The following is a 22,827-nucleotide window of genomic DNA, read 5'->3' as shown; positions in this document are numbered from 1 at the left end:
AGAAGGGACTCTGGAGATTCTGTACTATGAGAACTTCAGGGACTTGAGAGAGAAAGGTTTGCAGACATGTAATTTGTCGATATTAGTCACATGTGACAAGTTAAGTGGAATATAACCATTGGTGGATGCAGTTCAAGGACAGAAATGTTTAGATGCGAAGTGAGAAATTAAAAGTGAGGCAGTCAGAGTTGGAAAGATTGAGAGATTGTATATGGTCCCACATGTGTGCCGGAAGTAAGATTGAGAGATTATATATGGTCCCACATGTGTGCAGGAAGTAAGATTGAGAGATTGTATATGGTCCCACGTGTGCAGGAAGTAAGAATGAGAGATTGTATATGATCCCACATGTGTGCAGGAAGTAAGATTGAGAGATTGTATATGGTCCCACGTGTGCAGGAAGTAAGAATGAGAGATTGTATATGATCCCACATGTGTGCAGGAAGTAAGATTGAGAGATTGTATATGGTCCCACGTGTGCAGGAAGTAAGATTGAGAGATTGTATATGGTCCCACATGTGTGCAGGAAGTAAGATTGAGAGATTGTATATGGTCTCACATGTGTGCAGGAAGTAAGATTGAGAGATTGTTTATGGTCCCACATGTGTGCAGGAAGTAAGATTGAGAGATTGTTTATGGTCCCACATGTGTGCAGGAAGTAAGATTGAGAGATTGTTTATGGTCCCACATGTGTGCAGGAAGTAAGAATGAGAGATTGTATATGATCCCACATGTGTGCAGGAAGTAAGATTGAGAGATTGTATATGGTCCCACATGTGTGCAGGAAGTAAGATTGAGAGATTGTTTATGGTCCCACATGTGTGCAGGAAGTAAGATTGAGAGATTGTTTATGGTCCCACATGTGTGCAGGAAGTAAGATTGAGAGATTGTTTATGGTCCCACATGTGTGCAGAAAGTAAGATTGAGAGATTGTTTATGGTCTCACATGTGTGCAGGAAGTAAGATTGAGAGATTGTATATGGTCCCACGTGTGCAGGAAGTAAGAATGAGAGATTGTATATGATCCCACATGTGTGCAGGAAGTAAGATTGAGAGATTGTATATGGTCCCACATGTGTGCAGGAAGTAAGAATGAGAGATTGTATATGGTCCCACATGTGTGTAGGAAGTAAGATTGAGAGATTGTATATGGTCCCACATGTGTGCAGGAAGTAAGATTGAGAGATTGTATATGGTCCCACATGTGTGCAGGAAGTAAGAATGCTTGTGAGGTGTGTCTTTGTGGTATCTTTTTATTTGAAATAAAATTTAAAAATTATAATAATTTTTGATCTGTTATAATTTGAACTATGTTAGGTTTCAGTTTCAATTAGCTACATATGTCTGAGGAGCAGATTGAGTCATCCAGCAAAGGAGGGTGTCTCCCCTGCAGTTACAATACGGGGTCGGACGTCCAGGTACCATATTTAAAGAGCATCCAGCTGGGTATTCAGCCCTGCAAGACCTGAATGTCAGTGAAGCAGGAGGTAAAGTCATTTTTTTCAACTCTGTGTAAAACCTATTGTTACATCACCATTCGGTCTAAGAGCTGTTTCTCCTCCAGACCATCCAGGAAAAGTAGGAGGTCCTGTTTCCCAGAGAGGCCGTCCATGGAGATCTCAGCACAGGTTAGCAGCAATGGGGCTGACTCAATAACCTGATGTCTGTGCAGAAAGAAGACAAAGTGGCATTATGTAATCACTATGTGGCACTCAGGGGCATCAAGAAGTTTAAATGGTGAGTGCAGAGGCCTGTCAGGGTTGGGTTGTAATCTTCACAATAGATGGAACATGTGGAATGAATAATGTGGGACCTGTTTCATGTTGTGAATGCTGTACTAGTTGTAGGACATTGTAAGTGTCAAACACTTTCTGGAGGGCACACACGTAAATGGATATGCACCCATTGGGAAAATAATCGACCAAGCTGTCTGAATGGCAAAGGTAGCACAGATGCCTAATCACTGTGGATGTGAATCTGCAAACTGATGATTAATTTAAGTTTATTGATTTGTTTTCTACTTTCATTTTGCTGCTCGTCAGTGCAGTTGTTGTATGCATTCAAATGTTTGCATCTCATTCCTGATCAGTTCTGGATGATGTGGGCAACATGATGTGGATGCAACATTCAAAACAATATTTCACATCATCAGTAGTCAAGTGATTATTGCAATGCATCTGAGACTGAAATGTCAATCAAAGAATGTCAGATACTGTTTACCTCTTTAAAGTTTTTGTGAAGGTCGGCAGCTTGGGTGCTGGTTGGATTTGTTGTTAGTCTGCTCACCGAGCTGGTGGGATTGTTGGCAGACATTTGCAGGTGACATCATCAGTGCTGTGTTGCCTCCTGTGAAGTGCTGCTGTACTGTTCTGCTTTGAATTGATGTGGTTCAGTTTGAGCTGTTTCTGGTTGGTGCTGGTTCTGGTTTTCCATTGCAGCAATTTGTATAATGGGTCCAGGTCAGTAGGTCGTTGATGGAGTTTGAGAATGAGTACCATTCCCTTTGAACCAGCACCAACTAGAAACAGCTCAAACTGAACCACATCAATTCCAAGTGGATTCCCAATTCCCAGCAGCGTTTCACAGGAGGCAACACAGCATTGATGATGTCACCTGGAATGGGGACAAAATATCTGCCAACAATTCCACAAGCTCGGCGAGCAGACCAACAATGAATCCAAATGTTTAGCTGGTTCTCATTGCTCAGAGGCTGAGCCTCCGCATCCAAGTCATTCCATGTCTTGTTGGGTGTCCTCATGATTGAGGCCTTTGCAGTGTGTTACCCCCATTTGGAGGATATATCAGTGAGACATGTGTGACTTGGCACTGAGTTACAAGCGCATGTGGCATCCAGTGCAACATGTATGTGGGCTTGTTTGTGATGGGGCCTGCAACAGTTTTCCTTCCAGTTGCCAAGGTTGCATAAATGTGGCATATTAGATAGGTCAAGTCCCAGTCCTGACAGCAAATACATCACAATGTTGTTTGACCAGCAGTATAAGTGCAACATGCATCCCTTCAAATCACGCTCACAATTGCAAGACCAGCAGTGGTGAGTGAAAATGCCAAATTCAGTGCAAACACCAGAACAAAAGTCCAATGCAATAAAACAAAGGTGTACACACCCAGGAGGGTACCCTGGGCTCCGAGTTAATAGAGGACAATGCACAGTGAATTAGAGATGTTGTAGTGCCTCACTTAGTCTTGAATCGGGTGGTAATGATTTATCTCCGGTCTGCATGGCGCATTGCACCACTGACCTGGCATCTTTTGCTGCATCTAAAACACTCACTCCCTCATATGCAGCATCAGCTTCCCCTACTCCTTATTACATAAGCCAGATTTCTCTCTCGGTGTCTCCGAAAATTTCCACTCCCTTTTCAAAGCAAATTTGCAGAGGGCACAACATACCATAACATTGCAGGAGACTCATTCTAGTTAGTACTGTTGCATTCTGCCTGAATGATCCAAAACATATTTAGCAGCTCAATAGTCTGCAGCATTGTTGCCTTTGATGAGACATGGTCACTATTATATCACTCCTCAGCCACACTTGGTGTGTTCCACACTTGTGTCAGTTGCTAGGTTTTATGTGGGTAACCCTATGTCCAAGGAGCCAACCATGGAGCTGATGAAGTGGAGCAAAGACTTGTGGCAAACGTGAGAATGAATGATTTTTTAAGACATCTGAAACATTTATTACTGGTGCTCTCACAGTGAAAGCTTCACCTTCAGAGAGTGAAATCACTTTGTGTAAATGAATACTGCTGGCCGCTCACAAAGAGCTCTTCGTACAGTAGAACCATAGAAAAATTACAGCACCTAACAACTCAGACCAGCATGTCTATGCTTGTCATGGCTGCATAAACTAACTGCACTCAAAACACACTTTCTAGCACACGGTCTGTAGCCTTGCAGGTTACAACACTTCATGTGCATATCAGGTTCCCTTTAAATGAGTTGAGGGTTTCTACCTCAGCCACCACACTAAATGGTGAATTCCAGATATCCACACCCTCTGGGTGAAAACATTTTCCTTTTCAGCATGATAAATGGATCTTCTCTGCCCACACTGTTCAAGCTCCTCATCAGTTTGTGCACCAAGTCACCAATCAGTCTCCTCTCTTTCAAGGAAAATAATCCTAGCCTATACACTTTTTTCATCAACTTTCAAGCCTAGGCAACATTCTTCTAGAAACACCAAGAATGATGGAAAATTCAGCAAGCCTGGCAGTATATATGGAGAGAGAAGCAGAGTTAATGTTAAGAGTCTGGCATGACTTCTTCAGAACTGAAAGGATCTGTTTTCCAACACCTTTCTGTATTTCTGGCAGAGACAAACGATAAGCAAAAGGGCAGATGGTGTAGAGGCCCAGTGCAAAAGACAAAGGGGTTGCTGACATTCTTTTAACTCTCTTCAGTACTCATGAAAGCAGTTGTTGCCTTCTGGTGACCAGAACTGTGTACAGAACTCCAACTGTGGCCTAACCAGTGTCTACATTATTGCAGCACTGCATCGCTGCTTTGGAATGAAATACCTCACCCATGAAGGAAAACATTCCATATGTCTTCTTTACTGCCTTATCCACCTGTCCTGCCACCTTCAGGGACCTTTGAGCACACACTCCAATGTCTCTCACTTTCTCCACTGACTCGTTACTCTCTCATTTGTTGTGCATTACTTTGTTTTGTCGAATCCCTAAATGCGTAACATCACGCTTTGCCAGATTGCATTTTTTTTGCCATTTTGCTGCTGACTCAGCCAAACTGCAGCTATCTTCCTTCAGTTGATAGCTATCCTTTTTACCACCAACTCCTTGGCTAATTTTTGCGTCATCTACAAATTTCTGAATTGTACTTCACACAATTCAGTCTAAATCATTGACATGTATCATACCACTGAGGCCTGTGGAATACCAATGGAAATTGCTATCAATTTGTATTGACAAGAAAACTCCATCGATCATTATCTTTTGTTTCCTGTTACTGAACTAACTTAAATCCAACTATTCACCTTCCCCTATATCGCTGGGGCTTTACTTTTTTTTAACAGTCTCCCATGTGAGACCTTTACCAAATCCTTTCTTAATATCTACATTGACAACATCCACTGCACTCCCCTCACCAATCCTTCTTGTTATTTCCTCACAACATTTCTATCAAGTTAGTAAAAGACAATATCATCTTAACAAAATCATGCTGACTACCCCAGTTAACCTATGCCTCTCCAAGCAATACTCAATCCTATCTCTCAAATATCAAAGTCAGTAATTTGCCTGCCACCATGCAATCTTAATCTTAATCGTGGCCTATTGCAGGTCAGTCAATATTTCCCAAAGAAAGCAACCCTCCAACTCCAATAAGTACATCATCTGTTGCACGCCACTGGATGCAGTCATCACAAAGGCCATTTTTTGCTTGCAGATAACTTTTCTGGAAAGGTACACTTATTTCTGGCAGGATTGCCTTTTATTGAGTGTATATCACATACAAATGACAAATCCTGACACTTGGCTTTGTGATGCTGAATCTGCCATCAAACCTGTGAACACATTATTGTAGTGTCAACCAGATCTCAGGAAGCTCATCTTTTGCCTCTGGCCAGGGTAAACAAAATGTTGACTGGGCCTCCTGCTCCCATCCTCAATCTGAACACTGTAGCGCCCTCCCCTGCCTCTTGCACAAAACCCTGCCTCAAACACAGCAAGTCCCGCTCACAACTCAAACACATAGGCCTTCCAGAGCTTTGGGTCCTGGGTATTGGGCTGTACCTGTCCCACAGTAAAGTTCCCCAGACCAAGCTTCCTGCTTTTGAGAGCAGCACATGATGCTGCCCCTCACGATGTGTTCGGTTTTATGCCCTATTCCTCATCGTGAAGTTGGTACTAGATCCCAGAAACACCCCCATGGATGTCTAACCAATATATCAGACAGTAAACAGACAAGATCACTCAGATAATTGTGTTCCAAGGCAGCCAAGTATTTCTGTGTAACTGCAGGTCGGAACAATCTTATATTTCATTATTATAACAATTGCACTATTTAAAAGCATGTCTGATATTGTGGAAGAAATATAAAAACCAACAAAGTTTTCTATTTATATCTTGCCTTCCTATTATTTAATAATAAATTACAAGAAACATTTTAAAGTCAACAGTCACTATACTTTCACCTTCAGAATATGTTTCCTGAATTGCTTGGAAGTTTGGAATATGGTAATGCATTTCTTTTAGCCATTTTTAAAAATCTTGAAACAGTGAAAACAAGTCATGTGCATTTTTATCCATACACATTACTACCTTATTTAATTATACTGCCTTAATTATCTTTAGCTACTGTCAATCATTAACACATTCAAGAGATGTTCAGCAACTTTCTTTGCAATTGATATTTTATGTTTTTACCTTCTTATGATGTTCACCTTGGACGATGTCTACTTGTTTGTCCTCTCTGAAGTTGCGCTACAAATTTACTATTTCTGTCAGATGGGGGTGTTTAGTAATTTAGCAATGTTTGACTGAGTCCAGTATATAATGTTTGACAAAAGTCTGGTTAATTATGATTAGAAAAGACCTGGAACCCTTCTTTCATAAAATACCACAAAATAACACTCCGTGTCTCCCAAGAGTGAAACATCAGATGAAATGTTGAATCAATGAAGGAACCGAAAAGCAAACGCAGAATGTAGTAGTATCTGTTAGTTTGGTTTATTTGGTAGAATTAATTTCTCAAAATCAAAAGGTTGTAGTTTCAAACCCTATTTCCAACTTACATAAGGAAAGATGCAGAGTGAATTCTGTTGCTGAAATAAACACTGTGAGAATAGATAGTTCAGAGCACATGCAAGTGAAAAAGCCATCCAGCGTTCTTTCAAAGTGGTACTTTTCCTGCATAATCTGAGTAAATCTCTGTTGTATTTGAACTTGACACGAGTATAGAGCTGAAAGAAATGCTACTTTAGCACGGTGTTTTGGATGAGAATGAAATCTATCTTATGTAAATGCAAAAAAAAGGTGATGGCAATATTTGAAGAAGAGTTTTTGTGGTGTCTCAACTAACATTACTGAAATCAGATTGGCTGATCATTCATCTCATTGATTGTGGGAACTCTCTGTATTCATTCACATGTAACAATATACATTTGCAAACTTTTTTTAATGTGACAAAGTTTAAAATGTTTCTGAAAGATGTGATTAAGTCTGATACATAAGTGCAGATTAATTCTTATGTGAATTAATTGACTGTCTTGCTTTCTCATAACAAAGTCAGATTTTTAGCCATTTTTCATAACTTGATGACTAACAAGTTTATAAAGCATGTATATAAATTCAAAATTGTGCCCTACAAAATAAATGATGAGGTATTGGGTTTGACAGTAGCTATTGTGCATGTCATAATTAAGTCACAAACATAACCACTTGTAAAATTGCTGCCTCTATGCGCCCAAATAACTTTTCCCTTAAAGACAAAACCAACCTGTGAAGTATTGCATAAATCTTTTCCTTTCTTTGCTTCGTGCAATTTTAGGAGCTTCACTTCAGTTGGACAGTTCTGCCACTGCTGTTTGATTCTTCTCTACTTAAAGTCTCTCACCTATGCAAAGTGTCTGCAATGGGTGACCAATTTACCACATATCTCTCAAACGGCATCACTGAAGCTCAAATTAATTAGTGCTGCATTCACAAACAGTGAAAATTAAATTCTGTTTCTGAACATACCACAAGAAGTTTGCCCTGTGGTACAAATAAACGGTAATTGTGAAATTGCATTTAGATTTTAGTTTGCAGTTTTTTTCCAATAACAAGAAGTTGGTCATTGCTACCACTTGTGAATTCCCAGTGAGCTCACTGAAGGATTAAGAACATTTGCCAGACTCCTCAGTCCTCTATTATGAAAGATGCCTGCATCAAAGTTGGCCTGCTTTCTGGTATGTATTGTGATTCATAAATACACATGCGATAATACATTGTGATCAAGTTCCTGTGTCAGCCATAATCTTCTACTTCATTGATTTCTAGATCCTACCTGTCATTAGCTCTATAGGGAAGTTGGGAAATAACATATTTTACAATGATTGATGTAAAATTTGCTTAAATAAAGACTGATGAAAACGTTTTCCTGCCTTCCCTCCTGTCTGAAATGTGGGTGTGTGAAACAGCAAGCCTAAAATGGAAGAAATTGAGGAAAATTTAGAATGTAAATGCTCCTAAAAATAATATGTTAATATAACACTAATTAAAGTACTCAGTGAATTAAATTACACTGGACGTTGAATCAAGAAAATTAAACTTTGCTTGACACAATTCATTAGAGAATATTGTACGAAATGTAAAATCTGCAGAGCTCTTTAGTAGCTGCAATAAGTCAGTGCAGAAATAGCAAGGCTAGATCTTGCAATGAGATATTGAAAATCACATGACAAGGTTAGCAGTATTAAATATTATAGATATTCATTAAGACAACAGTATGTTATTGGACCATATTAATGAGTTCCATAATGTTTAGCAATTCTGAACATGACTGTGAATTTGTCCATTTGTAATCTTGCTGTAATGTAACTTTTGAATTTGAGAATTCACTATAGAAGCTGCAATGGAAATTCTTCAGGGACAAGTGGCTGTAAATGTTTCCTACGAATCTATCTTGTCATTTTCCATAACATTTCTGTGCGTGTTCACCTTGTGAACTTTGTAGAAACTGAAACTGTGAACATAGTGAAATAATACACAGAAAAATCCTCCAATAGCTTTATCACAGAGCTGTTTTATTTACAAATATATTCTTGTATGTAGTATTTAAAGAAAATAAAAATGATTTCGAGGTACTTTTTGCAAACTTGTCAGAAAATAGTTGACATTCTACTCAGAGCTGCCATCTTTCACTCTCAGCTAAACTCAAGCATAGAAGATGAATAGAAAATAATTGGACCTTGAATCTCCTCATTACTGTGTGTTTGGTGTTTGAGCATTGTAGGATATCTGGAACTGTGTTCAGCCATAGAATGTCACATTTCAATATCCAGGTTGTGAAATGATGGCAAAGATATAAGGTTCAATGAGGAGGGTAATTACTATTCATGGAAAGTTTGTAAAAAAAAGTTTCAAAGGAAATATCAAAGTCTAATTTTACAGATAAGCATGTGAAAATAAAATTGCCATGTACAGATATCCTGCAATATCCCTTTGAATGAGTTCAATTGAAAAAAAATGTTTTCTAAAAGAATTTCATACTCTGGTAATCCCATTCCATAAAATTTTCTATTATAAATGTTTCTGGTATCCTAGCTAATGATGAAAATACATATGAAATACTCTGGAGAATTATTCCTCTGTTATTTGTAATTTATCTTAAACTCGATTATAAAAATTGTGTTTACAGTTGTATTACTAATTACAAATGGAGTAATCTGCCCCTGTAACATACCTGTTGCTGTAACATGCTACTTTTTTACAGTTCTCAAAGACAGTAGGGTGGTTGCTGTGACTTACCTAAGTTTATGAAACAACAGTGTGATATGTGTAGTGTGCTTTTATCTTGGTTGTGTTTTGGTGCATTTTACATTTTGTTTGTAATAATATACTATCACTGAATCTGGTAATTTACTATTGGTTTCTCATGGCAGGTCATAATAATGCACTGCACTCTTTGATAGATTTTATATAGGATTTGTTCCTGTCACAACCATTGTTGGCCATTAGTATTCTCTGATTTTGGATTTCTATTTGCTATTTATGTCCTTTAGAATTCAAAATTCCAACAGTTTGTTTATTTACATAAACTATTCAAACACCTGCATTGATCATTCTATTTACATTTAATAAAGTAATATTACTCTTAATTACTTCTAGTTAGCCCTGTCCGCAGAAAATAAAGTCATGCACAACCCTCATGAACAACAATAACAACAACTTACACTTCTTATAAGCAATCTGTTCAGAAAAAGTATTACTTGGGACTTGAACGCAGGTCTCTAGGTCCAGAGATAGGGACATTACCACTGCCACAAGATCCTTGAACATACACTTACATACATATGGCATAGTGCAATATCCCAACACTCAATATAGCATCACACCACATAAAGGCATGATGTGTCAAAAAGGCATATCTTCTGTGGGGGAGATAAGTGGGCAGGTTTACTGTGGGAACTTTATAGCGAGGGACTGGGTTATAAACATATGGCTGGCAGTGGTAAAATGATTGAAGTTGGGGTCCAGTAAGGCCAAAAGTGGAGGAGTGCAGAGATCTTCGAGAGACGTAGGACTCGAGATAGTTGTAGGGATAGGGAAGGGTGATGCCATGTTGGGATTTGAGCATTTTGATGTTAAATCTTAAAATTTAAGGCATTACTCCACTGAAAATCAAAGTTGATCCTTGATAATGGTCAAACAGTCCAATAGCCAGTTCACCTCATTCAATGTCATGCTTTTACCAATGGAACTGAAATGTTTGTGTAATAACAATTTGTAAATGTGCATTATCCTCAGTGAAACCCTTCTGAAATAAGTAAACCTACTATATGATGGACTAGATTTTGCTTTGAGCACCAAATAATTAGAGTCTAGATTAGAGTGGTGCTGGAAAAGCACAGCAGGTCAGGCAGCATCCGAAGGGTCCTGCTCCTTGGATGCTGCCTAACCTGCTGTGCTTTTCCAGTAATACTCTAATCTAGACTCTGATTTCCAGCATCTGCAGTCCTCATTTTTTCCACTAAATAATTAGTACTTGCTGTGAAATAGACTTGCACTCAATGGGGTTTTTCAAAGCAAGGTAGAAAACAGAGTTTAAATAAACTCCATAGGCCATCTGTGCCCGATATGAACAGTTCATGAAAGCTAAGTATTCCCTTAGCCAGTTATAATGAAAGATCATGAATGAGCAGCTTATAACAAGCAAGAAATGCAATTTAAAATAATGAATTTAATGTCAGCTGAGATACAGAAAGCAAAGTAAAGAGAGGGACTGAAACAGAGAGTTAAGGGAGAACAGGATCAAACAGACAAAGCTTTTAAAAATTGTAAATCTCCAACAATAATTACAGCTGAAGGATTGTGACCACATGTTGTAAATATTAAATTTCAGTGCAAGAGTTGTTGTTTAACAATAATCAAGTCTTATCACAACATTTAAAGAATACTTACACTGGAATGGAGAAGGCCTAATATTTTTATGGTGAGTTTAGTGAAGAGCATCTATAATGTCAGTGGAGTAAATATAGTCCATTTAGTGCAGTTGGATAATGAATAAAGTGACAAGATAGCCATTTTCACACACATTATGATAAATAAATGCATCTGAGACAGCAGCTTCTAGCATTTTGACTTTAATTTTATCTGTTCACTCACTGGAAATTATGGTCTGATTTGTGCGCAAGTAACAGTGAGCTCTCAATTATTCGGTAGTCTCACAATCTTGTTTTTTTTAAGGCCACAGTGGCTTTCTCGATATCACAGATTTTTATCTTACATCCACAGATACATGACATAATAGGTTTCTTACCGACTAGTTTTATGCACCCTACTTATTTATCCAGAGAGTAATTAATAAATGGAACTTACAACCACAATGAATGATGGTGGTAAACAGCACAGACACACCTAACTTGTCAGCTAGCACGATGGAAAAATAAATAGCAGGATATGCTGCTAAGATAAGATGAAGTGGGATGGGATGAGGCTTATGTGAAATAAAAATACTGACATAGACATGTTGGGATGAATTGTTTGTTTCTGTTATTTCTGTAAGTTCTTTTAATTCTGTGCACTGTATTAAGCATGGCCCCTAATATTTATTCCATGACAATGTCCATATTAAATGCATTCGATATAAAATGTCATGAAACAGTATGGTAAAATTCAACACATTTGACTTCCTGAAACAAACAAAGAGGCTAAAATTCTGACATATAGTTGCATGTTGTAATTTATTTAATTAATTAACATTTTACTTTAAATTATGGAAAGACAATCTGAAATTAGAGGAACTTATTAATTATAAGTATGACAAAGCAAAAGAAGGTGGATATCATTAAGTTTCTTTAAGTAGTTCAATTTGCAGCAATCCTTCTATTGCCTCACAACATGGCAATCAATTTATCCAGCCCCTCATTAAAATAGCTATTACACTCGAACAATATTGAATCTTGGCAACCCTAGTTCTAATTTGTAAATGGGTTTTTTCTGCTGTAATTGTGGGCTGTAAAAAAAGACAACTTCAGTGTCTCCAGTATATCTAGTATTTCCAGAAAATCTGGATTTCAGTTTAACAAAAATGGAAATGCTGTTGACTTCATACCTGTGGTAACTGCATGTGCAATTTGATGTTATGCGTCCTCTTCCTTTATGTGTCTATGTATTGTGATTTGCCGAAATCTAACTGGTTACACTGTGAATAATAACAAACTGGTGCCTGCAAACCTTGCTTCTGTGTATAATAACAGCTGCTGAATCCAATATTGTTTAGTTACAAATCTTACAGGTAAACAATATTGCATGAACGGGCAACAATGTCACCGGCTGAAGTTATGTTTGATCAGGGTTGAACAATACAGTAAGAAACCTTGTAAATTTAATACAAATCCATGCACAAAGTGCTGAAAGATGATAAATGCATGTATGTTTTATTTCAACTCCTAGTATTAAAACAAGCTGATTTACTATTTACAATCGATCTCTGGGTTTTTTTGTAAGAAACTTTGTTATTTTACTCCATAAAATTGAATAAAGAGCACCTATGTTAACAATAGCAAGGTAATTTATAAAGGGAAGGAGAATTATTTATTTAATGAATGCTTAGCTTAGTACTACAGCATTCTAAGAGTTAACTAACTTGCTACCTGTGGAGCCTTCCATCTGATTGCATTTAGTTTGACCAGTTTATCAAAGATCAGCAATAATGCTGTTGATTTCTGTCTATTGCAAAATAAAAGATTTGCATTAATGTTTGGTTATGCGGAGTTTGGACTAAATTGCATTTTAAAAATGTTTTTTAACCCAACACAAAACATTTAGTGTCAATGAGCTTAAAGAACCAAGACAGTGCAGTGAGGAGGTGCGTTGAGAAAATCTAATCTCACCTAATCTATGACCTCTTAAAAGTCCAATGTTATATTTGACTTTGGTCCATTTGTTGGCAACTAATAATGGGAAAGTTTGCTATATTTGCACTTTATATAGAAGGAGCAAGGTGACTTGAGAAATACAAGGATGGAAGAAGTAAACTGCCAGAAGCAATCTTATCCCAGGGTAAAGGTATCTAAATGACACCTCAGTTTCTTAGATGTGGGAACACAACTGCTTTTAACTTCCCTCCCAAACCACATAGCATTGTGACATGGACCTACCATCATTGGGTTGATAGCCTTTTCTGTCAATTGTGTGAGGGCATCTTCACTACAAGGGTAATAGCAGTTCTAGGAGAATGCTAGGATTGTGGCAGTAGACAATCAGAGATAAGCAGACTGCATAGCAAAATGAGCTGGTGTGAGAATAATCTGAAGATTTAAGCAAGTTGAGAGTGACTCATGAGAGTAATATAGAAATGTATTTTTATTCAGATTAAAAGCTTAGGGTTTTGCTGGCATTGACCATGTACTCGTATAATACTTTGTGGCTGATGACTAACTGACCGTTTGAAACTGAATCATGTCTGAAAGGTATTTAAAACATCATTGCTTGACCTCCATGTTCATGAAGTAATGAATGAGGACTATTTAAATGGACTTTGGTGCAAGCGAAGAAAAAAGTGCGTCACATCATTTCACATTGAAATCTATTTATTCTTTTGAAAGAATAATTGAAAGAAAATCTAAAGGTTATACTTCCTGTGCGAGCTGTGTCTGCATTGCTGCCAACCATGCACAATTAGTGACAATTACATGTGCCAGAACATTAGAGCAACAGACTCTGAAACATCCAATATTTATCCTTTAGCCAATGGGTTATTCTTGAAAGCAAAAGTGTGTTATTTCAGAAAATCCATTTCTGCAAAGAAATCTGCTTTTTCACATTTTTTCCCAGAGAGAAAGAGAGATTGCATATGTATTTTGAGGACATTTAAGGGGTAAACATTTATATTTTATATTACCGACTGTATGTTACGTAGGCATTTTAACTTTTATCAAATAACTTTTGTTCAAATCATAAACCCATAATTGAGTTTATTAAGAAACTTGTTTTTGTTTTAACACCTGATATAGACAGAACAAGTTTAATTAGTCACTTTGGTATGTAGATAAAATATTTCCATTTTATATTGTGACCCACAGAGTGGTGGGACAAGAGTAACGCTACACTCCTCCAGCCTCAGTCCTAACAGGAGTAGCACGTAGTAGATTTTTTTCCCTAACAGAAATGAGTGAATTCATTGGACAGAACTTTAATGACACTTGGCTAAGTGTCAATTTCTAGTGAGTTATCTCATGCAATTTGAGAGTGTTGTCATCATTATGTATGTACTACTTCCCTGTAGCACCATATTCATCTTATTGTGGAGTGGAAGGACTTCCCACTGCTGGGAATTTCTGGGATTTGTGCCACCACCTCCATATTTAAAGCCCAGTATTAGTTCGGTCACTGGCAGCCACAAGTAAATGGTCATAGTACACAGGAAAGAATTATATCTGAGGGCACATAGGTGATAACGGGTGACACTTCACTGGAAGTAAAACAATATGTTTGTAAATGTATTGCTATTTTACGTCATCACCTTTATGACTGACTCTTATTGTAACTGCAGTTACAAGAATGAAGTGAGACAGACTACCCACCTTTCATCCTATAGCATGTTCAAACCCCGTCCAAGAGAGTGCTTGTTTTCATCTTGTATGTCTTGGTATCACAAGTGCACGTCTAAATACTTCTTACATGTTGAGTGTTTCTGCCTCTACTACCTTTACAGGTAGAGAGTTCCAGATTTTCACCATCCTGAATGAAAATGTTTTTCTTCACATCTCCTTCTGCTTTCTCCTTCCTGTCTACCCTATCTATGCTACTCACAATACATCTCAATCATGTCCCCCTCTATCCATTCTGCTTTAAATTAAATAACCCCAGTCTGTCCAATCTGTCTTCATAACTGAAACTCTCCAGCCCAAGTAACATTCTGGTACATCTGCTCTGCATCTTTTCCTGTGTAATCACATCCCTCCTATAATGTAGCTTCCAGAACTGCACACAATACTCTATAACTGTGGCACAACTAACATTTAAACAGTTCCAATATAACCTCCCTGCTCTTAAATTCTATGCCTCAACTAAAAAAAGGCCTTCCTAGCCACTTTATCTACCCATCCCTCCACCTTAAGAGACCAGTGGACATGCACGCCAAGGTTTCTTTGATCCTCAGTGCTTTCCCACTGTTCATCATATATTCCCTTGCCTTGTTTATCTTAGCCAAACACATCACCTGGTACGATTACAACTTTTAATAGGCATCTGGATGGGTACATGAATGGGACTAGATTAATTTAACATATCTGGTCAGCATGGACGAGTTGGACCGAAGGTCTGTTTCTCTGCTGAACAACTCTATGACTCCATGCCTGTATCCAAATTGAATTCCATTTGGCACTAATTAGTCCATCTGACCAGCCTATCTATATCCTCTCATAATCTAAGGTTATCCTCCTCACTATTTCCAACCTCATTGATCTTCATATCATCCATGAACTTACTGATCGACCATTCTACATTCTAGTCCAAACCATTTATAAATTCCACAAACAGTGAGGGGTCCAACACTGCTCCCAGTGGGACCCCACTTGTCATAGAATTCTAGTCATAAAACACCCTCCACCAACACCCATTGCTTCATGCCACTCAGCTAGTTCTGGATCCAATCACAAAGACCTCCTTGGATCCCATTACTATCAGTCACCCCCTGCAGGAGACCTTATCAAACATCTTTGAGAAACTTTATTCAGATGTGATGACTTAGATTTGTTTCTTTTTTAGCAGAATTTTTTTTAAAAAAGGCCTCAACTTACAGCATCTTTTGTAAAAAAGATATGATGAGTTGAGAATTCTTACGTCTATCTCTGGATCAGTCCCATCCCTGGTGGGTCTGCCCATTATCCTCACTGCAAGGTTTGCAAAAAAGAGGAAATAAAGAGGAGTTTAAATGTTGTCCAATTTAATCCTAAAGGTGATGCAAAGCCTGAAAGCTCCTATTGTAAAAGCTACAGATTATTTAGCTTTTAAGTACCAGCCTTCTTGCTCCAAATCATTGAATTCTTCCAGCACAGAAGGAAGCCATTTGTCCCATGATGTTTGTACCAACACATTAAATGAGCATCATTACCTAGTACCTAAATAAAAACCCAAAGAACTGCGGATGCTGTAAATCAGAAACAAAAACAGAAGTTGCTGGAAAAGCTCAGCAGGTCTGGCAGCATCTGTGAAGAGAAATCAGAATTAACATTTGGACCCAACATGTTAACTCTGATTACCTAGTACCTGTTGGTCAGAACATACAGCACTCATCCCACCCATTGCTATTGTTTTATTGTGGAGGTGCCAGTGTTGGACTGGGATGGACAAGGTCAAAAGTCAGGAGACACCAGGTTATAGTCCAACAGGTTTATTTAAAACCACAAGCTTTCGGAGCGTTGCCTCTGACAAAGGACGACATTCTGAACGCTTGTGAATTCAAATAAATCTGTTGGACTATAACCTGGTGCCGTCTGACTACTGGCCTTATTGTCTCAGTGGAGCATAACTGACCTTGTTAATAGCCAACTTCTGCTCTCTGTTTAAATATACTGCTCTTTGCTGGTGACACAACATCTGCAGAACCTTATGACCCGGAAGGAACCTGTATTAATTTCCAGGCCTGGCCTCATGAATAAACAAAAGCTTGTCTGTTCTGTTTTCCTTTTTACATAAGCTGTTACCCCCAGTCCAAAAGTCATATTTAACTCATAGTACCCAATTCATAGCAATTAACCAAAATTAATAAAAGCATAAAAATAAAAATAATGAAACTCAGCAATGGCTCTTACAGCATTGCAAAATAGGCTGAGGGATCTCTCTCTTTTCCAATGTCTTATAGTCTAATGTTGATTTCATCCTTTCTTTTCCTGCTTCAGTTGCGCAAAGATTATATGGTGCACTGCATCTGTGTAGTATCCCCTGGGAGACTACACAGATCCCCTGGGAGCTCCCCTGGGAGACTGATGCAAGCATTGCAATCTCTTCTTCAGGAGGCCCGTCATCTACTCCATAATAGCCCCAGCCAAAGAATGGACTACATAGTATCCACACTTTGGAGTCAGGCAGAGGGGTGTGTAATGGAGTCATCTGCCACGGTAAAGCTTGCAAAAAAATCAGGAATCTGTCAGTTCTCTTTACAGTGTGGATGCAGGCCATTCCTCCCATCAAGTTCACACTAACCCTCTGAAGAGCATTCCACTCAGACCCACCTGCTTAACCTAAACCTGCATTTCTCATTCACCGAGCTTGCACATCCCTGGACACTATGGTTAATTTAGCATGGTCAATCCATCTAATCCACACATCTTTGGACTGTAGGATGAAACCATCCACAAGACACCCACGCAAACACTGCGAGAATGTGCAAACACCACCCTGGCGCTGTGATGCAGCAGTGCTAACCACTGAGCCATCATGCCACCAACACAGGGTGGACAAAATGGCCTTTATTCTGATGTCTGCAAAATAGGCCATGTCAAGTTAATATAATACGAGATTGAATGTGTGGTTCGCAAATGAAACATCACATAAAAAATAGGACCCATTGCATATCACAGCATACTGGCCAATGCTTACAGTTCAGGGTGAGAGGACATCTGCTCCATTCTTGAGTGCAGCCTCGAAGATCTTAGATGGTCTTTGTGAATTGTAGCCTGTGTCTGCTACTTTTAAGGTCATCTTCTTCACAGCAATGGCGATGTTCAGTTTGAAATGACCGATATCTTGGTGAAGATTGCTTGTGACCAGGATTTGTAGTCCACAGATGGACACTGTATGCACTCATATACAGGCTTCTTTGCTTAGAGTTGACCTGTGCTGTGGTAGGTGCCTTTTCAAAAGGGCCTAGTGTTGCTTACCAGTAAAACCGTGTGCTCAGACAAAAGAGAAACACTTACTCTGCCCCCTCAGTATGTGGCCCATTTCCATGTGTGCTTATGATTTGGCTGAAGATGGAAAGCAGGCCAGGTGAAGCCAGTGAGGATCAGCCTGATAATCTAACCAGCTCCCCCCACCCTACCTCACACCCCCCCCGACAGATTGTCATGCTCCTTTCTTCCTTGCACGCCCTGTTAATCCCAACAGTTCAGAATTCCCGCACATTTCATCCAACATTTTCATTTATAAAACCATTTCCCAATATTACTCCCCGAGCCTCATCCTTACATCACAGCCATTATGCAGCACCCTCCTCCGCTGTCAGAACCAGAGTGAGGTGAACTATTAATGACCCCCACTATCCCACATCCCCCACACAGTAACCTATGTTTACCAATGGACTATCATCTCCTGCCCTTAACCTCACTTAACAATTACTGTCCCTCTCCCTTCCAACATGCTGTCTCCAATCTTTGCAATGGACTTCCTCAACTTCCCCACCATACCACCAGCCCGAATAAGTCCCTTTGATTTTCAGTAGGCAGAGCCAGTGGACCTGACTGTAGTCAACACTTTCACGACAGACTTGCAATGACATGCCCAGCTGTCGAGTGACTGCACCCCTGAATGTTATCTATACAGCTCTCCTACTACTTACTGCTGGGTGACTGACTATGGCCTGCTCCATGGACTGGCATAATATGGAACTCTGATCTCCCTCAATGGCTGGCTGACCATGTCCATACCCCTGGAATGAGATTGGACACTGTCCTTAACTAACTGGGACAAGCTCCCCTTGATGGATAACAGCCACCTTTGACTTGATCTTGAAACACGGCTATACGTTTGTTGTGTATTTATCACATGAGCTGCTGGCATATGCTGTAGGTGTGACAATGACATTGCATGATGCCATACAGTAACATATCTAGGTCTCTAACCGATCACTGCTGACAAATGTGGTGCTGCCTAATTGGCTTTATGTCTGTGCTGAATGGCAAGATAAGATAAACAGACAGTGAGCATTTAAGATCTGAATGAGGCAGCAATGCACAAAAAAAAAGCAAGATCAGGGCGGTGCTGGAAAAGCACAGCAGGTCAGGCAGCATCTGAGGAGCCAGAAAATCGATGTTTCGGACACAAGCCCTTCATCATGAATGAGGTTGGGAGCCTTGGGGGTGGAGAGATAAATTGGTGGGGCTGGGGGGGCAAGGTAGCTGAGAGTGCAATAGGTGGATGGAGGTGGGGGTAATGGTGATAGGTCAGAGGTGACGGTGGAGCGATAGGTGGGAAGGAAGATGGACAGATGGGACAGGTCATGAGGACAGTGCTGAGCTGGAAGGTCGGAACTGGAGTAAGGTGGGGGGAGGGGAATGAGGAAATTGATGAAGTCCACATTGATGCCATGGGTTTGGAGAGTCCCGAGGCAGAAGATGAGGTCTTCTTCCTCCAGGCGTTGGGTGGTAAGGGAGTGGCGATGGAGGACGCCTAGGATCTGCACGTCCTCAGCAGAGTGGTAGGGTGAGTTGAAATATTCAGCCACAGGGCGGTGGGGTTGGTTGATGGAAGTGTCCTGGAGATGTTCTCTGAAGCGCTCTGCGAGTAGGCGTCCAGTCTCCCTAATGTAGAGCAGACCGCATCTGGAGCAACGGATACAGTAAATGACATGTGTGGAAGTGCAGGTAAAACTTTGATGGATGTGGAAGGCTCCTTTGGGACCTTGGATGGAGGTGAGGGAGGAGGTGTGGGCACAGGTTTTGCAATTCCTATGGTGGCAGGGGAAGGTGCCAGGAGGGGAGGGTGAGTTGTTAGGGGGCTTGGACCTGACAAGGTATTCGCAGAAGGATTAGTCTTTACGGAAAGCAGATGGGGTAGGGTAGGAAATATATCTCTGGTAGCGGGATCCATTTGTAGGTGGTGGAAATGGCGGACGATGATGAGATGTATGCAGAGGTTGGTGGGGTGGAAGATGAGGACCAGGGGGTTCTGTCCTTGTTGCAGTTGGAGGAGTGGGGTTCGGGGGCGGAGGTGCGGGATGTGGATGAAATGTGCTGGAGGACATCATCAATCACGTGGAAAGGGAATTTGTGGTCTTTACAGAAGGAGGCCATCTGGTGTGTTCTGTGATGGAACTGGTCCTCCTGGGAGCAGATGCGGCGGAGGTGGAGGAATTAGGAATAAGAGATCGCATTTTTGCAGGAAGTAGAGTGGGAAGAGGTGTAATCCAGGTAACTGTGGGAGTCGGTGGGTTTGTAGAAAATGGGGGGTCAGTGTTGAGTCGGTCACCGTTGATGGAGATGGAGATGTCCAGGAAGGGGAGAGAAGTGTTAGAGATGGTCCAGGTGAATTTAAGGTCAGGGTGGAATATATTGGTGAAATTGATGAACTGTTCAACCTCCTCGTGGGAGCACGAGGTGGCGCCAATGCAGTCATCAATGTAGTGGAGGAAGAGGTGGGGAGTGATGCCAGTGTAACTACGGAAGTTGGACTGTTCTACATAACTGACAAAGAGATAGGCATAGCTGGGGCCCATGCGGGTGCCCACGACTACCCCTTTCATCTGGAGGAAATTGGGAGGATTCGAAGGAGAAATTGTTGAGAATGTGGATCAGTTCAGCCAAACGAATAAGAGTGTCAGTGAACAGGAACTGGGGGGGAACAAGGGGAGAGGAAGAAACGGAGGGCTTGGAGGCCCTGGTCATGGTGGTAGGAAGAGTATAGGGACTGGATGTCCATGGTGATGATGAGGTATTAAGGGCAAGGGAAACGGAGGTCTAAGAGGAGGTGGACGGCGTGGGTGGTATCCCGAGCGTATCTGGGGTGTTCCTGGACTAGGGTATATAGGACAGTATTGAGGTAGGTAGAACAGAATTTGGTGGGGCAGGAGCAGGCTGAGATGATGGGTCAGCCGGGGTAGTCAGGCTTGTGGATCTTGGGTAGGAGGTAGAATCAGATGGTTGGGATTGGAGCAGAGGGAGTGGAGGGCTGCGTGTTGTGAAGGTGAGAGGTTGGAGTAGGGGAGGAATGTAGATAGGTTGAGGTGGTCAATATCACGGCAGCAGTTGGAAATAAAGAGGTCGAGGGCGGGTAACAGATCAGGTGGATGGGGTGTGTTGGAGGCGGGCGAAGAGGTCCTCAGAAGGTGGGCGGGAGTCTTGATTGTAAATGTGAGCTTGGAGGTGGAGACGGTGGAAGAAGTGTTCGCCATCACAATGCATATTGGGTTCATTGATGCGCAAATGGAAGCAAGGCCTTTGCTGAGGACTGATCATTCGTCCTCAGTAAGGGGAGGTCTGGGGGGATAGTGAAACTTGGCAGGGCTGGGAGCTTGGACCTGGTATAGGGCTGGGGCTGGGAGTGGGGGCGGAGACTGTGACTGGAGCGGGCATGATAGTGGAGGGACCGGGGGGGGTAATGTCATTTACGGGAGTGATGCTCACCCTGCGGTTCTGAGGTGGGTTTCGTACAACAAACTTTTATATACCCACCTTCCAGAGGCTTCCCTCGGCCTCCTGAACTGCTCGGCCGCCATCAGCCATGAGACTGTGCCAGCAATCTCCACTGTGGCGATCAATGATGTCATCTCCGTCCCCACCTGCAGCCACAGCAAAACATGTCGCCTCCACAACCGCCAGCTAGCCAATTGTTGCTGCGATCACGACGAGATCCACCGCTGCAGAGACCAACGCAAGGCCCAACCGCAACCACACTTCCGCCCACTCTGTGGCCGCCGTTGCAGCCACTTCTGCCTCCAATGACATCACCCAATCCACGTGTGTTGTCACTTCCGCCCCCACAGCTTCCGTCGTCGCAACCACTTCCAACCCGACGTACGCCACTCACGTGCACACCACCGACATGCCCCCCCCCCCCCATAGATCCCACTGTCACCACCCCCACTGGGAGGTCCTCTGACCTATCCTCCCCCCTAGGCACTGGGTGCCCAAAGATCAGGAGCGTGGGACTGAAGTACAACCAAAAGCAGAGAAGAAGGTTTTTATTTTTTTTTGTGAGACACAGTGAAAGACACAAGTTGCAAGAATCTTTTTTTTTCTAAAACCCCTACACTACCGCCCAACTGCGATAGTGCTTATTTTTTCCCCAGCACCCATGGTGTGTGTGTGCAGATGTGAGACACAGTGAAAGGCACAAGGTGCACAAATCTTTATTCAAATTTCCACCACCAGGAATAAAGGAAACACCCGAGTGACCAGTGACAAGCAGTGCCCTTCACATCAAAAGGCAGTGCTGTGTGATCAAACAGTGAAGGGGAGGACAGGGATTAAATCAAAATAGAGTTGGAGGGGGAAATATTGCACACCACTCCCTGCGGCGCCCACCTCTCCCTGAACACATCCAGGGTGTTGGTGGACACCGCGTGCTCCTTCTCCAAGGACACCCGGGCTCTAACGTAACCGCGGATGAGGGGCAGGCAGTCGGCCCTAATGACCCCCTCCACGGCCCGTAGCCTGGACCTGTTTATGGCCAGTTTGGCCAGGCCCAGGAGCAGACCCACGAGGAGGTCTTCAGACCTGCCCTCCCTCCTCCGTACCGAGTGCCCGAAGATCAGGAGTGTGGGACTGAAGTGCAGCCAAAAGCAGAGAAGGAGGTTTTTGAGAAAATCAAAAAGCGAGTGCAAACGCCCACACCCAATATATACACGGTCCACGGACTCCACAGCGCCACAGAACAAGCAGTTGGGCTGGGAGTCCGTGAACCACCGCAATCTGCGGTTGCAGGG

The 22,827-nt window shown here is 41.4% G+C and overlaps 1 protein-coding gene across 2 annotated transcripts in view; it reads left to right on the top strand.

Annotated features, from left to right (window-relative positions):
• gabrg1 (gamma-aminobutyric acid type A receptor subunit gamma1) overlaps positions 1 to 12,658 on the top strand; it is a 174,330-nt gene extending 161,672 nt beyond the window's left edge. For both annotated transcript variants that reach the window (XM_087987789.1, XM_087987787.1), the window contains one exon: positions 7,528 to 12,658. In XM_087987789.1, coding sequence (XP_087843915.1) covers positions 7,528 to 7,671 — 144 coding nt within the window. In that variant the 3' untranslated portion in view covers positions 7,672 to 12,658. The remainder of the gene's footprint in view (positions 1 to 7,527) is intronic.
• Positions 12,659 to 22,827: the final 10,169 nt, after the last annotated feature.

The sequence above is a fragment of the Chiloscyllium plagiosum genome, unplaced genomic scaffold (assembly GCF_037043375.1).
Source record: "Chiloscyllium plagiosum isolate Xiang-an unplaced genomic scaffold, Cpla_swu_hap1 HiC_scaffold_1, whole genome shotgun sequence".
Classification (NCBI taxonomy): Eukaryota; Metazoa; Chordata; class Chondrichthyes; order Orectolobiformes; family Hemiscylliidae; genus Chiloscyllium; species Chiloscyllium plagiosum.
The sequence above is the reverse complement of the archived record's forward strand: the minus strand, read 5'-3'. Positions and strand labels throughout refer to the sequence as shown.